The sequence below is a fragment of the Synchiropus splendidus genome, chromosome 4 (assembly GCF_027744825.2).
Source record: "Synchiropus splendidus isolate RoL2022-P1 chromosome 4, RoL_Sspl_1.0, whole genome shotgun sequence".
In the NCBI taxonomy this organism is placed as follows: domain Eukaryota; kingdom Metazoa; phylum Chordata; class Actinopteri; order Syngnathiformes; family Callionymidae; genus Synchiropus; species Synchiropus splendidus.
Window position 1 is genome coordinate 16,820,627 of NC_071337.1, and position 18,645 is coordinate 16,839,271.

General features: G+C 42.6%; 1 protein-coding gene across 1 annotated transcript; it reads left to right on the top strand.

The window, feature by feature from the left end:
- Positions 1 to 557: 557 nt before the first annotated feature.
- tgfbr2b (transforming growth factor beta receptor 2b) lies at positions 558 to 17,032 on the top strand. Its single transcript, XM_053863633.1, has 7 exons — positions 558 to 835; positions 3,316 to 3,457; positions 5,231 to 5,421; positions 8,362 to 9,134; positions 9,289 to 9,430; positions 14,379 to 14,503; positions 15,704 to 17,032. The coding sequence occupies exons 1-7, from the start codon at positions 763 to 765 to the stop codon at positions 15,881 to 15,883; spliced, it is 1,626 nt and encodes a 541-aa protein (XP_053719608.1). The 5' UTR covers positions 558 to 762; the 3' UTR covers positions 15,884 to 17,032.
- Positions 17,033 to 18,645: the final 1,613 nt, after the last annotated feature.

The following is an 18,645-nucleotide window of genomic DNA, read 5'->3' on the forward strand; positions in this document are numbered from 1 at the left end:
GTGCCCTTCAGCGTGCATTACTAGTGGTCATTGTTTTTTGGTGTGCATTACAGTGGGATAGCCTGGTATTTAATTTTAAGATGCATTTAATGGACCAAATTTGGTCAGCGGTGTGTCACATGCTCCAAGTACCCTTTTCTTTTACAGTAGTGCCAACTATGTTTATGATTATTATACGTTTATTATGATATAATGTTGTTCATAAGACTGTCCATGACACAGGCTCTTTCCATAGACTGGATGAATATAATATGTGTATAATAATTACAATTATTTATTCATGATTGTTTTTAGAATGTCCATTGTAATGCCATTACTTTCTGTTGTGTTGTCTTTCTGTACTGAGTGAGTGGACTGCATATGGAAACAAAGCAGAGTATGTATCTCGGGAGCCAGAGAAGTCTGGAGAACACTTCTCTAATCGCTGTCCTTCTGCTTCGTTTATTCTAGTCAAGTCCCAACCGCTCGGCCTCAGTCATGACATGTTGTTGAGCCACACCAGTGTGACAGCTGGAGGAGTTAGAGCAGAGAGGAAGAAGTCGAAGAAGAAGAAGAAGAAGAAGAAGAAAAGCGTCCTGCCCCTCAGAAGAATTCCTGCGCGATGAAAAGTGAGTCACACAGCGGAGTGAGAGCAGAGTGAGGGAGACTTCTTCCTGGTGTTCGTGCTCCACGAAGACGCGAGCAGAGGGACGCTGGTGTGGAATCTTCGCTCGCTCAAAGTCTTCGCCACGTTCATGAGCGAAAGAAGCGCTCCGCTCGTAAATGGAGATACTCGGCTTTTTAGCTTTCTGGTGTGGAACGGCACTCTTCGGTAGCATTCTGCTGCAGGAGGCGGGTGAGTTTGTCAACTTCCTGTCGCTCGGAACCGCTTCTCCGAAGGGCATTTTCTTGTCTGTATTCATTCGTTTGAAAGTCTGTTCTCTCGGCGCCAGCTCTGAACTTGACTATCACCTGTTGCGTCAACTCAACTGCGCTCCCCCACCTTTGTTTCTCTCCCCCCCGCTGCTTTGAGGAAGACGTGTTGTCGCCTCATGAGTTTTGGCTGCGGCTGCTGCCCCTAATCCGCTTCTCCCTCCTCTCCGCAATTATCTCCAGCCCTGGGTGACAATTACCAGCATTCATCCCGTCCGCACGCCGCCTCTGGCTGGAAGTGACACGCTCCCCGGGAGGGTTTGACTTCATGATATTATACCCGCAGTCCTACTCCCCGATACTCACTGTAGCCTGGTGCTGGGTGTTGTGACCCCACCAGTACAGTGTTCCAAACCCACCTAAGCAGGCGTGAATCAGATCATAACCGCAGCCAACAGCCTCTTTTCTGACAGCTCTGTCAACCAAAGAGTGCTTACTATGTTAAAGAGCGTGGCGTTTAACGGTTTATTCAAATGGGCTTCTCTCTGCAAGGTGAGAAAGCGACATGATTCATCCACTTTCTTTATGACTTTGAGCCATTTAGTTCAGGGGCTGTTTATAATTCTAAATCGCCCAGACTGAAATGTCATGATTGTTGTTATTCAGTACATGTAATAACTTTAAATCAAATTGTCAAAATAAATATGTCTTCAGGTTAATGTTGCCTTTAATTATTTAGTTACTCAAGTGGTGTGTCCTAAAAATAATGTTTTTAATCTGTGGTTAGTGTAGGTTTGCTTTTGGTTTTAAAACACTCTTACAAAAACAATAACAGTGAAGAGCAGCCATGCTACACCTGTCAAATACTTTTCTCCCTTCTGCTACTGTTAAAATCAAAAATATCACATATTGAAGCTAAAAACCCACTTCAGAGATTGACATGATGACAGTATGAATGTTTTTAAACCTGTAGCTGACTATTTGCCTGGTGTAATTTTGGTTGTAGATTTGATCTTGAAATTGAATAAAAATCATTTCATATTTTTTATCGATGATTTTCCCATGTGTCTTCTTTCTATTGTTCTTTTCATCTCATGTAAGTCATCAGCAATCCAAGTTATTCTATATGTTTTCTAGAATTATTTTCCTATTTAGAATCCAAGTGGATATACACTAACTCTGCGATCATCATTTTGAATAATACCGTCATAAGCACTAATTCCTTAATCTGAAGTGTACCCAAGTACCATTATGCGGCCTAAACGTTATAAGAATCTTGACAACCAAAGTGTCATATTTTCTCAGTTCTCGTCTGTATTCCGCAAGTGGGATGTGAAGTATTTCTGCTGGGTGAAGCCGCAGGTTTGCTCCACCCTGCAGGCTGACTGAGATGACAGAGGGGCTTTTGTGTAAAAGTTTAGCAGACACACATGGACTGACACACATTCACCCACACACACTTGCTGGCCTTCTCCAGTGAGTGTGAAGTCAAGCATGGTCCAACAGACTCTGATCGTCTTCACAGCTGACGGCGTAAAATGTCTGCTTCACTGACACTTGCCAGACTCGAACATCTGATTTCATGGTCATGTGGTTGAATAAGGGCTTCAGATTACTTGCAACAAAGTGTCTCCCAGTTGGTTGCATTTTGTATTTATTCATATTGTATCTGAGGATCTAACCCCTTCTTTGCAGTCATTTTGTCATAATTGAATTTTAACAAATGTTTTTGATAGCTTTGCTTCCTAACTTCTCCTGACTTGTTGGTTCTTGTCCCCCCCAAGAACATCAGAATTCAGTGTCATCAGATTCAGTGTCATTAGAATTCTATTGACCAGAATTACAACAGAAATTATTGTAAACAGTAGCACATTATTAAAGTCTGAGTGGTGCGTCCCATTATTCACCAGAGATCTTTGGGTAGTGCTGCTTTTGACTTTCTCTAGGAGGTTCTTCTGGCATTCAAATGCCAAGAAAACATAGGAGAGACATCTAATCAGATGGGACATCTTAATTCATGAACGAAATCATGAATGAATTAAATATATTTACAGTACAGTAGTGTGATTTAAAAAAAAAAAAGGGCTCGACACCTCCGTCTCTCAAATTAAAGACTCCTCATCCGGAATTCCAGTTTTCTTTGTTTGTCTGTCTGCCAGAGGTCTCCTGCGATGAGTATCAAAGCCACAAGCAGTCATCCCAAAATCTCGGCTGCCTCACTGATGCACGTCGGCTCATGCCTGAACTAGTCCACACATGCGGGATGCCACTTTGTTGACTTCACACTGAGACAAAAATCTGCCACCTCCCTCTTGGAGCACACGTTTTCATCTTCGCAGGCAATGTTAATTATACGGCTCATCAAAACTAGTTCATCTAATGTGGATTATTAGTTCAGCTCTTGCTGTGACTGATCAACACTGGTTGTTCTGGCGTGTGACGTTTTGCTTTCTCATGTTCCAGAGGCTGATTTTGTGAAGGTTAAGAGGTTATGTCGGTTCTGCGACGTTCAACCAACCACCTGCACCGGACGTGGGATCTGCAAAGTGGAGTGTGACAGAACAGCAATCTGCACTCATGATGATGAAGTGTGTGTCACTATTTGGTAAGTGTGTGCTCTTCTGAGGTGTGGGTCAAGTTGTTGGAGTGTACGGCTGAGCACTACTACGTGCTCACTCCCGCAGCGTAACTTATTGATGGTTGTCAAGTGGGCTTTTTTGTCCCAGGCTGACTCAAAAGTCCTGGTTAGTCAAACATGCTGTGGAAGCCGCTTCCCTGAACACATAAAAAAAGTGCGATTGGGGTTAAGAGTAAGAACGTGCTGCTTCAAAAACATATTCATGTTCAGGTTCTGGTGTCGTGGCTGTTGTGAAAAGGTAAAGTCTGATACGGATGTTATCAGCCCATTGAGTAAATAGCACAGTATAGTTTTCATTGTACATATCACTCATTCATATGGGTCAGTATGCTCCTATTGTCCTTTAACATTACTTCCTTTACAGTAAATGGCAAATACATTTTGCATATTGTCATCATGTGCCAATAACAACATAGAGGTCCAGGAGTTGCTCAGATTATTAAACCTCAGGTTGAACATATTTTAATGTAAAGGGACATACTCTACAGTCTATAGAGAGTCTTAGAGAAACAGAACCGCCCAACAAAATCAGCACCAGAGACTCAATAACAGTAATATTCTTTAGTAGTTACCCAGGCTTCTGATTTGGTGAGTGACAACTAGTGTGTGTGCCGAGGTTCTAGCACAGTACTTGGGAGTATTTTTATAGTCTATTTAATACAGTGTGTCTTATTAAGCTCATGAATTATTCTAGTTTTAAATGCACGACACTGTTTCTCACATTAGACCTACTACACAAGTTGATCTATCAGTATCTCATGAGTTTATTTAGTCATTAGAAGAGGACAGACCTCACAAGGGAGGTGAAGGTGGAGGAGGCTGACTTGCTTTGATGGAAAATGCAGAAAGAAAAAGTGTTGCTATAGTTGTGAATCATAATTAATCATTGTGACCACATGTTGTTCACACTTTACAGAGGACTGTAATGATTGACCAACCACATTGCATAACAGGCAACTCACTTTTTGATTTCACTTGCTTTCTGCCTTTTTGCACTGTTATGTGGCTGAATGCCAGTCTGGCATCGGCAGGTAGGCAAAAGTTTAGCGCGTGGGAGGAGGAGGGAATGTCTGTGTAGCAAGCTACTTGAGAGAGAAGACTGTTGCATTTATTTTGTTTCTATAATTTGGTATGTTTTTTGCACGTGACCCATGTTTGATTGCAAAAGAGATAGTTGAAACTGCAGGGGTCAGTAGCGAGTAGAACATTACCAAAATGTGATTGACTTGAAAACATCAGGTCAAGTCTAAACCACTGGATGGAGATCAGGGCACTCTGACTTTGGAACAACTAGAAACTCCTCAGATTTAGCTGACCTGCTGAAAAAAGGAGAACATGGAATTAAATCATACTAGTGAATTACAGCTGTTTTTTTCTTAGTCAGTCTGAATTATTTGTCAAATGTATTTGCTTTTTCTTGTGCTAAGACTCAACATAAAACCTGCAGCGTCTCACAGGGAGGTTCAGGGAGTCTCTCATTAGAGGTGAAAGATGTTAGCAGAAAAGTATGTGAGCATCCAAAACTGTTCACTATCCGGTCAAAATGGCGTTACTGGGGACTTGCATCATATCTATACATTTGTGTCGTCTCTGGTTGTGTCTCTCCTACAGAACGTGATTGTCCAGTTAGAAGGATTTTGAATGAGTTGGCAAAAGCCGCCTTACAAGCTGAGGAGTAATGATAATGTATCAAGCAGTCTGGCTGATTAATAACGTCGCCTTTGGTTGAATGTTTTTCAGGAGGAGGAAAGAAGACAATGTCACCTTTGAGACCCTCTGTCACAACCCAGCTCACACCCTGTACAACCTGGTCCTGGACGACTACAACAACGTCGAGTGTGAGATGAAAGAGAGGAAGGAGATGGGCTCTGAGTTCTTCATGTGCGCCTGTGTGGAGGAAGAGTGCAACGATCGTATCTTCTTCAACCGCCGTAAGTCACGGCAGTCTTAGTTCATCGATAAAACTGCTGGATTGTCTTGATCAGGAAAGCTTTATTAACGCAAACTGAGCTGTTTGAAGTTAATGTTGTTTGTGTTCCAGAATGCTTAAACAAATGTGAACAAAAAAAAAATCGAATTCTATTTTTTGGACCAGTTACGAGCAACTTTTACTGAAAGAAAATGAAAAAAATCCATAAATTGGCCCTTAAACATTAGCCAGTGCCAAAACTTGCTGCATGTCCCATATAGCGTAGTCACTCGGTGGACAGTGAGCCTGCATGTGCGCATGTGCAGTAGTTAAAATGCATCTGTCACACGTTGAATGCAAGAAACCAGAGAGGCCGGTATAATGCGCCTGCCCTCGTGTCCGTCTCCGTGCATTGATTCCAGACTGTGCTGATAGAGACGCAAACGGAGATGAGGATGAATGCGCACGGATGGGGGCAGAGAGAAATGACACGCTGATGAGTAAATGGCACAGCAACCCCTCTGGACCTTTGTGGGGGAAACGCTGGATTAAATCTTCGGGAAGATTGTCGGGGACTAAAGAGATAAACAATAAAATCATAAAGATGATTTACGTCTAAAAGCATATCGCCATCTCGATCTGAAATTTGGATTAGTTTGGTCTACTTTTGGCCGGTTATTGGTGAGTAATAACGAGCTAAATGTGATCTACAGATATAATATTCTTTCGTAATATAATATAATAATCTTTCTTATGGTGTGCTAATTGAAATGTATATCAGCTCATATGTTCTGCATGATCAGTTATTTTTCACCGCTGCAATCTTCATGTAAGAATGGAAAACTTGACGGCGCCACCATCTGCATGACAGCATGTCATCGTGCCGGTCACCTGGCATTTCCATCAGCATGTCGTATAAGGCGGCATGTGTTGAATGCTAACACGTGTGAGCTGTTAGGTTCTCCAGATTGCTAACAGCTCCAGCAGCTATTTGTCTTGTAGATACAAAGCGATCGGATGTTCCCACAGTTAGAATCCCAAGACTTGGAAATACTCTGAGAGAAATTGAAAGCATCTGCATTGATTATGTGGCGTCATGGAAATGTGCTGGCTCACTGTCTGTGCACGGCACGTACCGTCGCTGTAGCTGCTGAGTAGCCGCCTGAAGATACAGTGTAAAGGAACTCCTTTAAAATTGCTTTCATTTCTACTTTTATAAAAGCCTGTGTGGTTTTTATTTAGTGCAGACGTACTAAAGGCTTCTAACTTGACTTGCCCCTCAAAATGATTTGTCCTCCCTAAGATCAAACGGGCTGAGGTCAAATTCCTCTTAAATTGAAAGTCGAGGCTCATGGTATCACAATACTCTCAGCAGCACTTCCTCTTCATCCGAGAGGAATGTTTATGATTGTCAAAAAAACTAAAGTTAGTGTCTGGGCCACAAGTGCAGCCCGTTCCAAAGCCAGTCAACCACTTATTGTATCTTTTTTTATGTCAGATTCTCATAATTTTGGAGGAGGCGCGTCTGGGACCATGACTGCGGTTTCAGCCAAAGAGTACACTTCTGCTAAGTTAACGGTCCACGTCCTCCTGCTCCTGTCGTAAAACAATACTTGTAAAAACTATATACAGACGGCCGAATGAGAAGCATTAAATTATAATGTGGTATAAATCCCGTTGTGTGTTTTGATTTGTGTTAATCTTTCAGTTTAAATAGATTTGTGTGGATTTAGACATAATAACGGAGCTGCTACCCTGCAGCTAAACGTATCGAAAAGAAAAACGAATTACCCAACAACACGTTGAAGAGGATGATCGAGGGAGAACAACTAGAGTGCAGCTCAGTCTGGCTCTACTACTCACCGCCCTCTTTTTTTTTTCTTCTTCTTCCTAAACAGGAAACCACATGTCTGAAATCCTCAACATGGCCTCAGCCAGTTTGTTTTCATTTAGGTAGACTGAGAAGCTCTTTCCTTCCTAACAAGCCTGTCACTGTGCCTCCTGGACGAAGGATCACTAGTGGGGTTATCCTAAATTAATTGAAGCCTGATTTCACAGGGAGACATTTCTGAGACATTTTTGTATTTGAAGTTTGACGTACATGAATATAAAAATATTGACGTGCAATGTTGGAACTATTTTGTCGATTCTCAGCATTGCTGTGCTGCAACATTTCATTAGGACTTGTTCAACCTCTGGTTTATGTAGATATTTTTTGAAATATGAAATAGGGATAAGATTAGATCAGATGACCTTCCTTAGTCCCACAATGATGAGCTGTGGAGGATTATCAGCGTATATATATTTGTAATTTTTCGGTATTGGCATGCTAAAGGGCCCAAATAATCGATCAAGGTTAAAACTGGGTTATTTCAGCACCATTGCAGCCATCCGGCCCTGCTCCAGTCACACTCCTCTGTGCTACCAGCATTGTCACTCACGCTCTCAACATGACACACATAACACCGCAGTTCCTCATCAGACAGTTCAGCAAATATACCAGCATCTGAGAGGCGGTCCATTTGCCAACTTTGGCAGGTGCAGCGAACTATGAGCGGTTATGAGTAGGCGCACTCTCCTAACAAACAAAACCACATGGCACATGCTGCATCAGTAGAGTTCATACATCTCGATGTATGAACTCTAAAAAAAAAAATTAAGCTTCTACTTCGGAATCTTCAAGGAATACACACAGCAATGTTTTTGAGTTATTTCCAGACTGACAGTTAGTTGGGTTTGTTTGTTATGTTGAAATGGAGATGCTCATGAGGGCAGGTGATTGATGGACCAGATGATGACCTTTGACATAAACATATCGGTTGACCTCTAATATTTGTCTCTAGCTCAGGTTTCAAGTCTGTGTTCTGCTACTGCACTGTTGCCAGGCAACACCTGAATCATTGCACCTGTCATGCAATATTTATAAGACAAATCACGTCATTGTTTTCTTCTTTTTTCCCAGAAATGGACTCCCAAGTTACAGTGATTATCGTGAGTCTGGTTCCACTCCTGGTCATGGCGATTGCCGTTATCACGTCTTTCTACTGTTACCGTGTTCATCGGCAACGCAGTGCCAGCTCCAAGCGTAAGAAAGGCGCCCCACTGGACTTCAGTGACGGCCATGCCATCATGGTGGACGAAGAGGGGTCAGACAGCAGCTCCACTCTTGCCAACAACCTCAACCACAACACCGAGCTGCTGCCCATCGAGCTGGATGTCCAGGTGGGGAAGGGGCGTTTTGCAGAGGTTTACAAGGCCAAGTTGAAGCAAGGCTCCACGGTCAGTGAGGAGCAGGGCTTTGAGACGGTGGCAGTCAAGATATTTTCCTATGAGGAGTACGCCTCCTGGAAGAACGAGAAGGACATTTTCTCAGACGCCGACTTGAGACACGACAATGTCCTTCACTTCCTGACTGCAGAGGAGAGGAAGGTCCAGCGGCAGTATTGGCTAATAACCGCATACCACTCTATGGGGAACTTGCAGGACTACTTGACTCACCACATTGTCAGCTGGCATGACCTGTGGCTGCTGGGTGAGTCACTCGCTCAGGGACTGGCCCACTTGCACAGCGACCACACGTCAGGTGGCTGCTACAAGGTTCCTATTGCACACAGGGACATTAAGAGCTCCAACATTCTTGTGAAGAGTGACCTCACCTGCTGCTTGTGCGACTTCGGTCTCGCGCTGCGCCTGGACAACACCTTGTCTGTGGACGAGCTGGCCAACAGCGGGCAGGTAAACAATCCTTTCACTGCAGTTGTAAACCTTTTTAGATCTTATTTATGATAATGTTTAATGCGTTGATGAACGGAAATGATGTGTTGTTTTTTAGGGCATTATCAAGAGAACAGTGATCTCTTAGTAAACCTGTTTCTGCTCATTGTCGCAGGTGGGAACTGCAAGGTACATGGCTCCAGAAGTGTTGGAGTCAAGAATCAACCTGGAGAACATTGAGTCCTTCAAACAGGCTGATGTATACTCCATGGCGCTGGTGCTGTGGGAGGTCATTTCCAGATGCAGCGCTATCGGAGGTGAGATATGATTGTTGGAGGACATCTACTTATCGGTGCTCATTGTTTTTCTCATTCGCTGGTGATTTGTCAGACCCTCTTTCAGTCGCTATTATTAACCACTGAAGATCCTTCAAGCTGTAGTTTGTATTGCCGGGGTCATGGTATACACTGGTTTGGACAATGCTGTTTCCATGGGCTGTTGCTAGTGTGTGTAGGTCATTCTGTGACTCCCACTCTTGGTGTGTATTTACCCTTTAATTTTACAGAGTAGACTGAAGAGGGCAGACAGGGATCTTGTTTATCTAGAGTGACTCATCAACTCTGAAAATGTGTTTCCATGTCTAGGATCAACTTGTTCTTGTACCATTGCTCCTGTTAACTGTTGGGCAACAATAACAAGGCCAGGATGTGTGCACATAATAGCAGTGGGTGATAATCGGTGGACAAATCATGGAGCTGTTTCTCATGTCAACAGCAGTCGTTTGTTTTCACTTCCTTTAAACTGTCTCTGTTGGATACTTCTTCAACTGCTGCTCCCTCCATTGTGTCAAAGCAGCGTTTGAATGGTGAGCATTGGCTTTTTTTGTGCCATTTTTTTCCCCTGTTTCTCTCGACTCGTTCAGTGTGCTAACTGAAACCCGCGGAGAGTTCGCAGCGGAACAAACATGATCAAGTGACCCACAATCCCTCTTAATTTTCCTTCACAACAAAAGTAGCGTGGGTAAAGCTTTCAGAAAAATATACTGCATTTCCTGTTTGTACAAACCACCGCTCTGCACTGCAGTTCTGAGTGTGAGGTAAACTTATTTTGAGGATGTGAGCCCTCCCTCCAGATGAAGACAGGATGTGTAAGTTTGTTTAAATCATTCTACCTTCAATACATGAAGGCAAATCCCTCCCTCGAGATTCAAGTCTCTTCTTCTTCTCGGGCATGTTTGTCATTTATTTATCAAACAGATTTTTTTTTGTTTTATTGAACCAAAATGTCCTAGAATGTTTTTTCATGTATAGCGACTTTGACAGCATTTCAGATTTCCCTTCAACCCTCAGGCAAATGAGACTGTAGTTAATCACCAACAGACCTGTAGCTACGCAGACAGTGACTGAGCCTTCCACATACCAGAGCAGACAGCAGGACAGAGCGTGGCTTTGATGGCAAATGCAGAACCGCTTTCCCCCACCGCTACAGACAGACACAAAATGAAATATCTGTCCTTACTATATTCTTACCACTTTAAGAGATCATGTCATCTTACACTCAAGGCTTTATAAAATATTAGAAGGCAGGTGAGATAGTTTGGGCATACGGCTGACCGTCAATTAGAAATAACTTTAAGCTGCCTCAAAACTACGGTGCCATTACTTTGGTTTCTCCTTCTTGCTGTTCACTCTCCAACAGGGTTTCCCATAGCGCGTTTTATCCCATCCACCTTGACAGAATCACAGATGAGTTCAGGAACATGCTCGAAAGAACCGCCAATCGAAAACACAAGTTTTGTACTTGAGGCAAACCTTTATTCTCAATCCTGAATCACACGAGCTTGTGTGTCAAAAGTTCACCAAGCACATGGCTGGTCGCCGTCGATGCTGATAGTCAGAACTGTTCAATATTGCTCCAAAGCTGTATGATGAAGCTGATGCTGTATTAATCATCAGTGTCTTGGGCTGCAAAACTGCAGCGAAATCAGATGAATGTTGTTGTTTTTTATTCCAGACCCAGCTCTGTTTTCTCCTGCTTTGTCTGAGCAGCGGTTTCTCTATGACACAGGACAGTCACTGGAACAATTTAGCCCCAAAATGTTATTGACAGAAGGTGTCCTTGCATCATGCAATATACATTCATGAAGAGTAAATAATTTACTCTAACAAAGGTGGAATAATTGTGCATTAACGGAAACCAAGGTAGAGTTTAATAGATGATTGTCATTTTTGTCATAATCGCACAGGTCTATTTGGGCATCTCATGAAGTACACACTTCAGCACAGTTGCCTGACATTACATTGCCATACCACTTCTGACACCACTTGTTATGAAGGCCATGGGGTGTTTCAGTGCAACTGATTCCATGTCCTGCTTTTATGTCACCACAAAATCTTTTATTTGGTTGTGCGTCATGTTGACAAAAAGAAACGCTGTGCAGTGCTGACCTTTGTGTTGACCTTTACTTCTAAAGCAGCATCACATGAACAGAGATTGTCATTTTAGTAGGCTTTAGTTGCTCTCTTCAAGTTAGGTCACTGGGTGGGACACTGCTCCCCACAGCAGTGCTTCCACTGACAAAAACATTCTATCTAAAGTTTTCCACAGAAGTTTCCGAGATCTTCCTGCACGTCTATGAGTCACTTGTGATCCTCTGAAACTCCATTCGCTTGGGTGCCTCACACACAAACAGTGAGACATATTGTCGAGGCATGACTGTGAGGATTGGAGTGAGGCTCCTCTTCCCTCCTCCACCTGTGTGTGCGTGTGACAGATGTCTCCTCGGGAAGCTTCATAACTACTCTCTGTCTGTTCATGGAGCTGTGGTCTGATCTGAGATCTGCCAGGCGAGAAGAACCAGCTGTCTGACAGCAACACTCAGCTATGAACCATTAGTGTGTCTTCAAGCTCTGTGGAGCAGAAGCGGGAGACTGAGAGGAGAAGAGGACTATCAAAGCTGTTTCCAGAGAGAAGCTAGATATAGGGCTCTTTTTTTTCTCTCCTCCGAAATATTTGCCTGTATAATTTCAGTTGTCCCAATTTAGAGCTGGGAGAGACCAGGAGGGCGTTCCTGGTGCGGGTGGAGCTATGTATGGGATAATAGTGGAGTAGAGCGTGCAGTGGTAGACGGAGAAATGCATTCGGTCCCGGGAGGAAGAAGTAGGGCGAGACTAGAACGGAGGAGTGGCGGTTGGAACAGCTGCTCTCCAGATGTGGACTCCTCCAGCCTCCAAGCCTCGCTGTGCGCTTTTGGAGGTTAGAGTCATGTGTCGGCCCAAACTGAGCGCTGTTGTGACTCAACATTGTAGCTGCAATCGTGTCAGCACGCATACGATATACCATAACTGCTATCTTGACTCATACATAGCAAGAACAAGAAGAACGTTTCTCAAATCACTTTCACTGAGAGTGGGAAGGTACGCTTCCGGGATGTGGGGTATTTTCAGACTAACCACTGGACAAACTGGGGCATTGTGGGGACAGACATCAGGTGCAAAGTTAGACAGTATTTTACAAGGGGAGGTAGAGGTCAGGGCACGCATGTTTAACAGGCAGGTAAGTCGCCGCCACATGTTGAAACGTTAGCCCTGCTAATGTGTAGTGTACATGTGAGTCAGCACTAAAACATTTAATAACCTCTGAGTAACACAACACAAGTGTCACAGCTACCACGCAGTAATGAAAGCCAGCTGGGGGAGGAGCGGGGGAGATTAGCCATGTCAATAGAGTTCCAGTATAACAAATCTACAAATTCGTGATAGTGCACATGGTGTCTTTTAAGGATCAAGCAATCTGGAGGGGAAACATTGATGTTGTTGTGGAGGAAAAAAAAAACACTGCTTTGCCAACTGCGGGGAAAATAAATTCAGCAAATGATTTTGACTCACTTCGCATGCTGCTCTTCTCTTTTAAGTCTTGGATACATATTCATAATTGGCTTCAAACCAGGAGCAGAGGGACTTGCTTTGAAACTGATACTTGAAGATCAAATCAGTATGAACCAAAAGTTTGACGCAGATATTTATCTGGTCTGTCAGTGACTGATACTCAGCTCGTCGTAATAAAAAGGGATTAATGTGCTGTAGTGTGTTATGGGACTTGTAGTATGTGAGTTGCGCTTTTTTAAAAGCCATACGTTCAAGCTAAATATTTGGAGACAAGACACCTTACAGGAAGATGTACATTAAACAATGTGTGACTTCCGCTGCCATTGTCTTTGTTGTGTTGTGACACTGTTGTGTTTTCTGTTTTTTTTTTTTTGCACAGCTAATTGTTATAGTTGGGATTTACAGGAATTGAAGTCATTGATCAAGTTGTGTGGAAAAATGAAACGTCAGTTGTTAAACTCTACAAAAGCAACCACTTCCTCCTTCTGTTTGTCACCCCATTTGCTTCTGCTTTACATTAACTCCTAGTATTTACTGCCATTGCTGTACGATTATCTGCATGTTCCATCACGGGGATGATATGTGCGGTTGATTCATAATTTGAAGAGTCAAGATGTGAGTCATGTGAGAAGTCCTCTCGGCCCCGCTGCATTTCTTCTAACTGGTCCTGACCGAGATGAGAAAATGATATTCAACTGCTGCAAACTTGCAGGAAAATAGCTGTTGAGCTGTTGGGGGAAAGTTTAGTCGCAGTTCCACTGCACTAAATGAAAGAGCTGAGGGTGAATTTGCAAACCACAGTGCCAACCATGCATTTCAGTTGCATTAACAACTCATCTGATCTCCACAGAAAACATCTCCATTGTGTCGATGACCAAACTGGTCACACAAGTCTCTTTAGCTGCGGACAGGTGTCTGCTTGAGGTTGTTATTTCTCTGAATCACAAAGACAGATAAAAATGTTTCAGCGTCTCAGACAGCTCAACATCCTTGGCGGCTGGTTTCATAACCCCCAGGGAGATAGCTCTTGTTCACAAGGAGGAAACTGAAATATTCTCTCTCTCCTTCTCAAACGTCTGAACCAAATTGTTCATCTAACTGCTGCTGGCAGACGAGTCTCTAAGTAAAGTAGAATGAGTGCATTTGTTTCAGTGGTTTACAGCTCAGGTTTTTCTCTCATGGGTCACGAGGGACTGCAGTTTTTAGGAAGCTTGTCTGGGTCTGTATGTGGAGCGTTGATGCTATTCATATCCCTTAAGTGTCTTGTTGATGTGTCCAGTGCACCATCACTTCCCTGTTTTATCTTTCACATGGTCTAAATGTAGCTGAAAGTCACATGTGCATGTTTAAAAACAGTACTGTCTTTGTTTGTTCACAGAGGTCAAAGAGTATGAGCCACCTTTTGGGAACTTGAGGGAACACCCCTGTGTAGAAAGCATGAAAGACAGTGTGCTGCGAGACCGAGGAAGACCAGAGATCCCCAACAGCTGGATCAATCATACAGTAAGTCCCCTTTTTCCCCTGGTGTCAAACATGTTCATTACATGTTGTACAGTTGTCTTCCCCCGCCCTCTCTGTATCTGGTCACATGCAATGAAGAAGTGGACTTGCACTCTCTCTCAACCTTGTTGCGTTCGTAACGTTACAGACTGTGTTCTGTCAGTTCTATTTGCTGTTGAGTTGCAGATCTGGGAGACAGTCACTGAGAAGTACAGCGCACACCTGACTGGTCCGTTATACTTATAGCCTCTTGTCTGCTTCCTGATAATTAGCAGAAAGTACTAACAGCGTGAGCAACACTTGAATATAGGTTTTTTGGGAGCAGTTGTTGACAAGCTGGCCTTTAATTGTAAACACATATAAATTATATAGTTTTTTTACAAGGAAAAACAAACCTGACTTTTTTACCATTTCTATATGTCATTACTGAACAATGTCTGTGTCACGGTCAACAAATAATGGAGAGTGTGTCCAATTAATATTTAGACTTTAGACTTTTATTCCTCCCATTTATATCTTATGCCAATGTGGAAATATTTTTTTACTTTGTTGGTTTTTTGTTTCTTCTTTCTTAAGTTATTCTTTCTTTTTTAAAGTATTCTTTCTATTCATTTGACAAACTTTAAGGTTAGTAGTGCTAGATATACTGGGGGACAGATGCAGCCAGAAACAAAGGACATCTGTTGTAGAAATAATTCATAAAATCGATATTATTGTTGTTGTTGAATATATATATATATTTGTGTGAGAAATGTGTCACTTTTTCTGTTGAATTTACCAAGAAAACAAAGAGCTACAACCAAAAGGGTACCGTCGTTTATTTTGTATTCTGATTTTAAGTAGTACTCTATTAACCTCAGTGATTCATCCGCTTTGCTGTTGAAGTGTAAGAGACGATACAAATTCATTGGGTTTTTTTTTATATGAATTGTCATAATTGTCCAGTTATGCTGCATTATGATAACCATATTTTGATTTCATAAGTCTGCAATTATGTGAGTGAGTATGTGCGTGTTTCAACGTGTGTGGGGCGTACCACTTATGAAATTCCTGGCAATGTTTGAAGCTGAAAGTAAAAGAAAACCCAAATGAATCTGTCATTATGTTTTTACGAGTGTGACTGCGATACTCGGGAACATTCCTGGTTTGAGCCAAGGGACTTGCTGTTCTCACCATATCTGTGCCCCACTGCTCCCCCTGCAGGGTATCCAGATGGTGTGCGCTTCTATCGAGGAGTGCTGGGACCATGACCCCGAGGCTCGGTTGACGGCCCAGTGTGTGGCCGAGCGCTTCGACGAGATGGAGTTCCTGGACAAGCTGTCGGAGCGGTCCAACTCAGAGGAGAAGATCCCAGAGGAGATCATCGTGGTGGATGAGAAATAGATCCATTGTATCCTGTTTGTCCAGAATCTGCGACAGAAGATTGAAGGACTTTTCTTCTTCCATGATGGGAGCAGACAGGGACATTGCATTATAAGCTTTTTAACCAAATACTATTTGCACTTTATCGGTATCTATGCACAGCAAAGCTTTATATTCAGCGTCTACGTTGACAAATGTTTTTCAGGTAAACAAAGTAAAGGGAGAGATTGTAGTCAGAGGGTGAGATTGTTGTATGAATTCATGCAATTGAAACCAGTTGGATGCTCAGTTGTTTTCCTAGTGGCCTTGTAAATTAGACTCAAATAGAAGCGGCATAACAGAAGACAAATTATGAAAGGGCTGATGTTGTCCAGACAATGGGCTTGTAATGAGCTCTGTGTTGAGTGTTTTGACAAGAGAAACACGTGTGCCAGTGAGTTCAACAGCTCCTGTTCAGGACAATCACAAGGACGGCTTTGTGCTTAGTTCTGTGGGTCGAACCAAACACACCCAGCGGTGCCTTCACTGACCTCAATTGCTTTAAACAAAGCTCCTAAACTGGACGTTTGAATGCAGAGAATGGATGAATGCAACAATACATGAGGATTCTTTTCACCAAAGCATAGGAAAACCAAATTTCAAGGGGTAGGAGGAGATTGATCCAAACCTATGAACAAGGCCATGAAACCTTTGCCACATGCTCCGTTAACAGGACTTTCAGGGGTCCTGCCCATCGTGTGTGTGACCCCAGACTCCTTCACCTCTCACAGCTGCTCTCTCTGGTCACTGGACTTGAACTGTCCACCAAAGTTTAATGAAGTCGAGAAATAAACATCAAATCATTTTTTGTCCTGCTACCTGTCGATGATAGGGCCAAATATTTGAGTTATAAATGTTAATATTGTCAAGTGTCTTAATGCGTCGTTCAGTACGAGTGACGCCATTTCAGATGAATCTATTAGCTAGTGGAAGATGAGGAACTGGAGGTTAAATGTTGTTGTTTCAGTGCGGCAATAAAGATTTGTTAAGATTCACAAGTGTTAAGATGGCTTCCAAGAGGACAATACAAGAGGTTTTCTTTCAAGCACACAGGTTCACATGCTGCCTTCTGCAACTGTCTGCAACAGAAGGAGCCGCTTTCTACTGTGCATGATTAGAGTCGTGTCTGTACCATTTATAACCCTTTCTGTTGTGTTTTCTCTGTTACGGTGTCATAAGCTCTGGCCCTGCTGCACAGTGTCAGCCAAAACAACTGTAGGATTTCAGCAGCAATGTGTCTCAGTCCTCATCTGGAGCAGCTGTGTTTTGACTGTTGACTTACAGCCAGCAAGACACAGCCAGCAAGACACAGTCAGCGTTAACATTCATTGAATTTTATCATGCTCATTTTATTGAATCATTTGGCTCTTCTGTGTCTTCTGATGTTGCAATCCATTTTATAACCTGATTCAAACAATGCAGATTCATGATTAACTTATCACCTATTGAAACATTTCATGTGCATGTGTGTGTATAAAAGAGTTACAGTCAAGATTTACATCTTTTCCAACCCTGTGCAGCAGAGCAGCAGCTGTCACCACTGTGTTATTGAGAGCTTACCTGCAGACACCTGCCTCCAAACTTTGTGTGTGCATCTCACCGTTCTTGTGCTGTTTGCTTTAATTGACTTAAAACTATATGATGTGTTATTTACTATGTGAAATGCTATTATTTTTTATGTTTGTATAGTGTAAGATAAAAGCGTTACATGCTGCTTTGAATTTATTGAGAATAAACAGCATGATATTTCATGCAGGGTTCTGCCTCTTCTTTCTGTGCACAGCGGCTTTCAGTGTTCCTCACAAGTTTACCAAGATATTTGTTTTCATTCACGCCAGGTAAGCTGGTAAAAACTAGCGCCCGGGCTTGGTGTGCAGCTTCTTCCTCCTCATCTGTCAGTCAGTAACTTGTACATCTACACTTTCCTTTGTTTCATATTCACAGCTGATTTTGACATTTTTATTTTTATACTCGACTTCTGCCACGGATGTGCTCCGACATACATCGGATACCATCTTGGAGCAGTGGTCAGACACATTCGTGAGCTGTTCTGTGCGTCTGCTTGCCTCTGTCCTTGGCTCTCGCTGCTACGCAAATCAGAACAACTTCCCCTGAAGATGAACACAGTCGTTTTGTCTTTTGATAAACCCACAAAACCTCAGCTATTTCTAACCTTGTCTGGAGTTGTCAGCAATAATAGCTTGTTGAGAATACATGACTGGTGCAGAAGAAAAACATCATGTGACAGAGTTCATCAGCTGTTACTGCCCTGACTCTGTTGCAGGGCTTGATGACGGTTACCAATGTTTTCGTAAAGCTTGCTTTCCTTGTTGTTGGTTCTGACTGGTTTCCGTAAGTGATGTTTACTTTGTTTGGTAACCGTTACTGGTGGGTTATCATCAAAGATGGTGCAGCTCATGAAGTGCGATTAAATGGAGTGTGACGAAAACAGTACTAGAACAGTGCATCACACACCTTCACTAAGCCCCTCATAAAAAAAAAAAAAAAAAAAAAAGAAAATCTTCCGAATGCAATGAGCTCAACCTGACAGTGTTAGTGCTACAACGCTCCAAATAACAATGGGATACAAGAGGCCCGCCGTGACTGATGAATGACTGAATCCGAAACGCTGGCTTCAGGTGAAGTTTCTGTGTTGGTAAGTTAGTATATATTACATATATATTATATATAACAACCGTAAAACAAAAAACTTCACATCACAAATAATTACAATAGAACATATA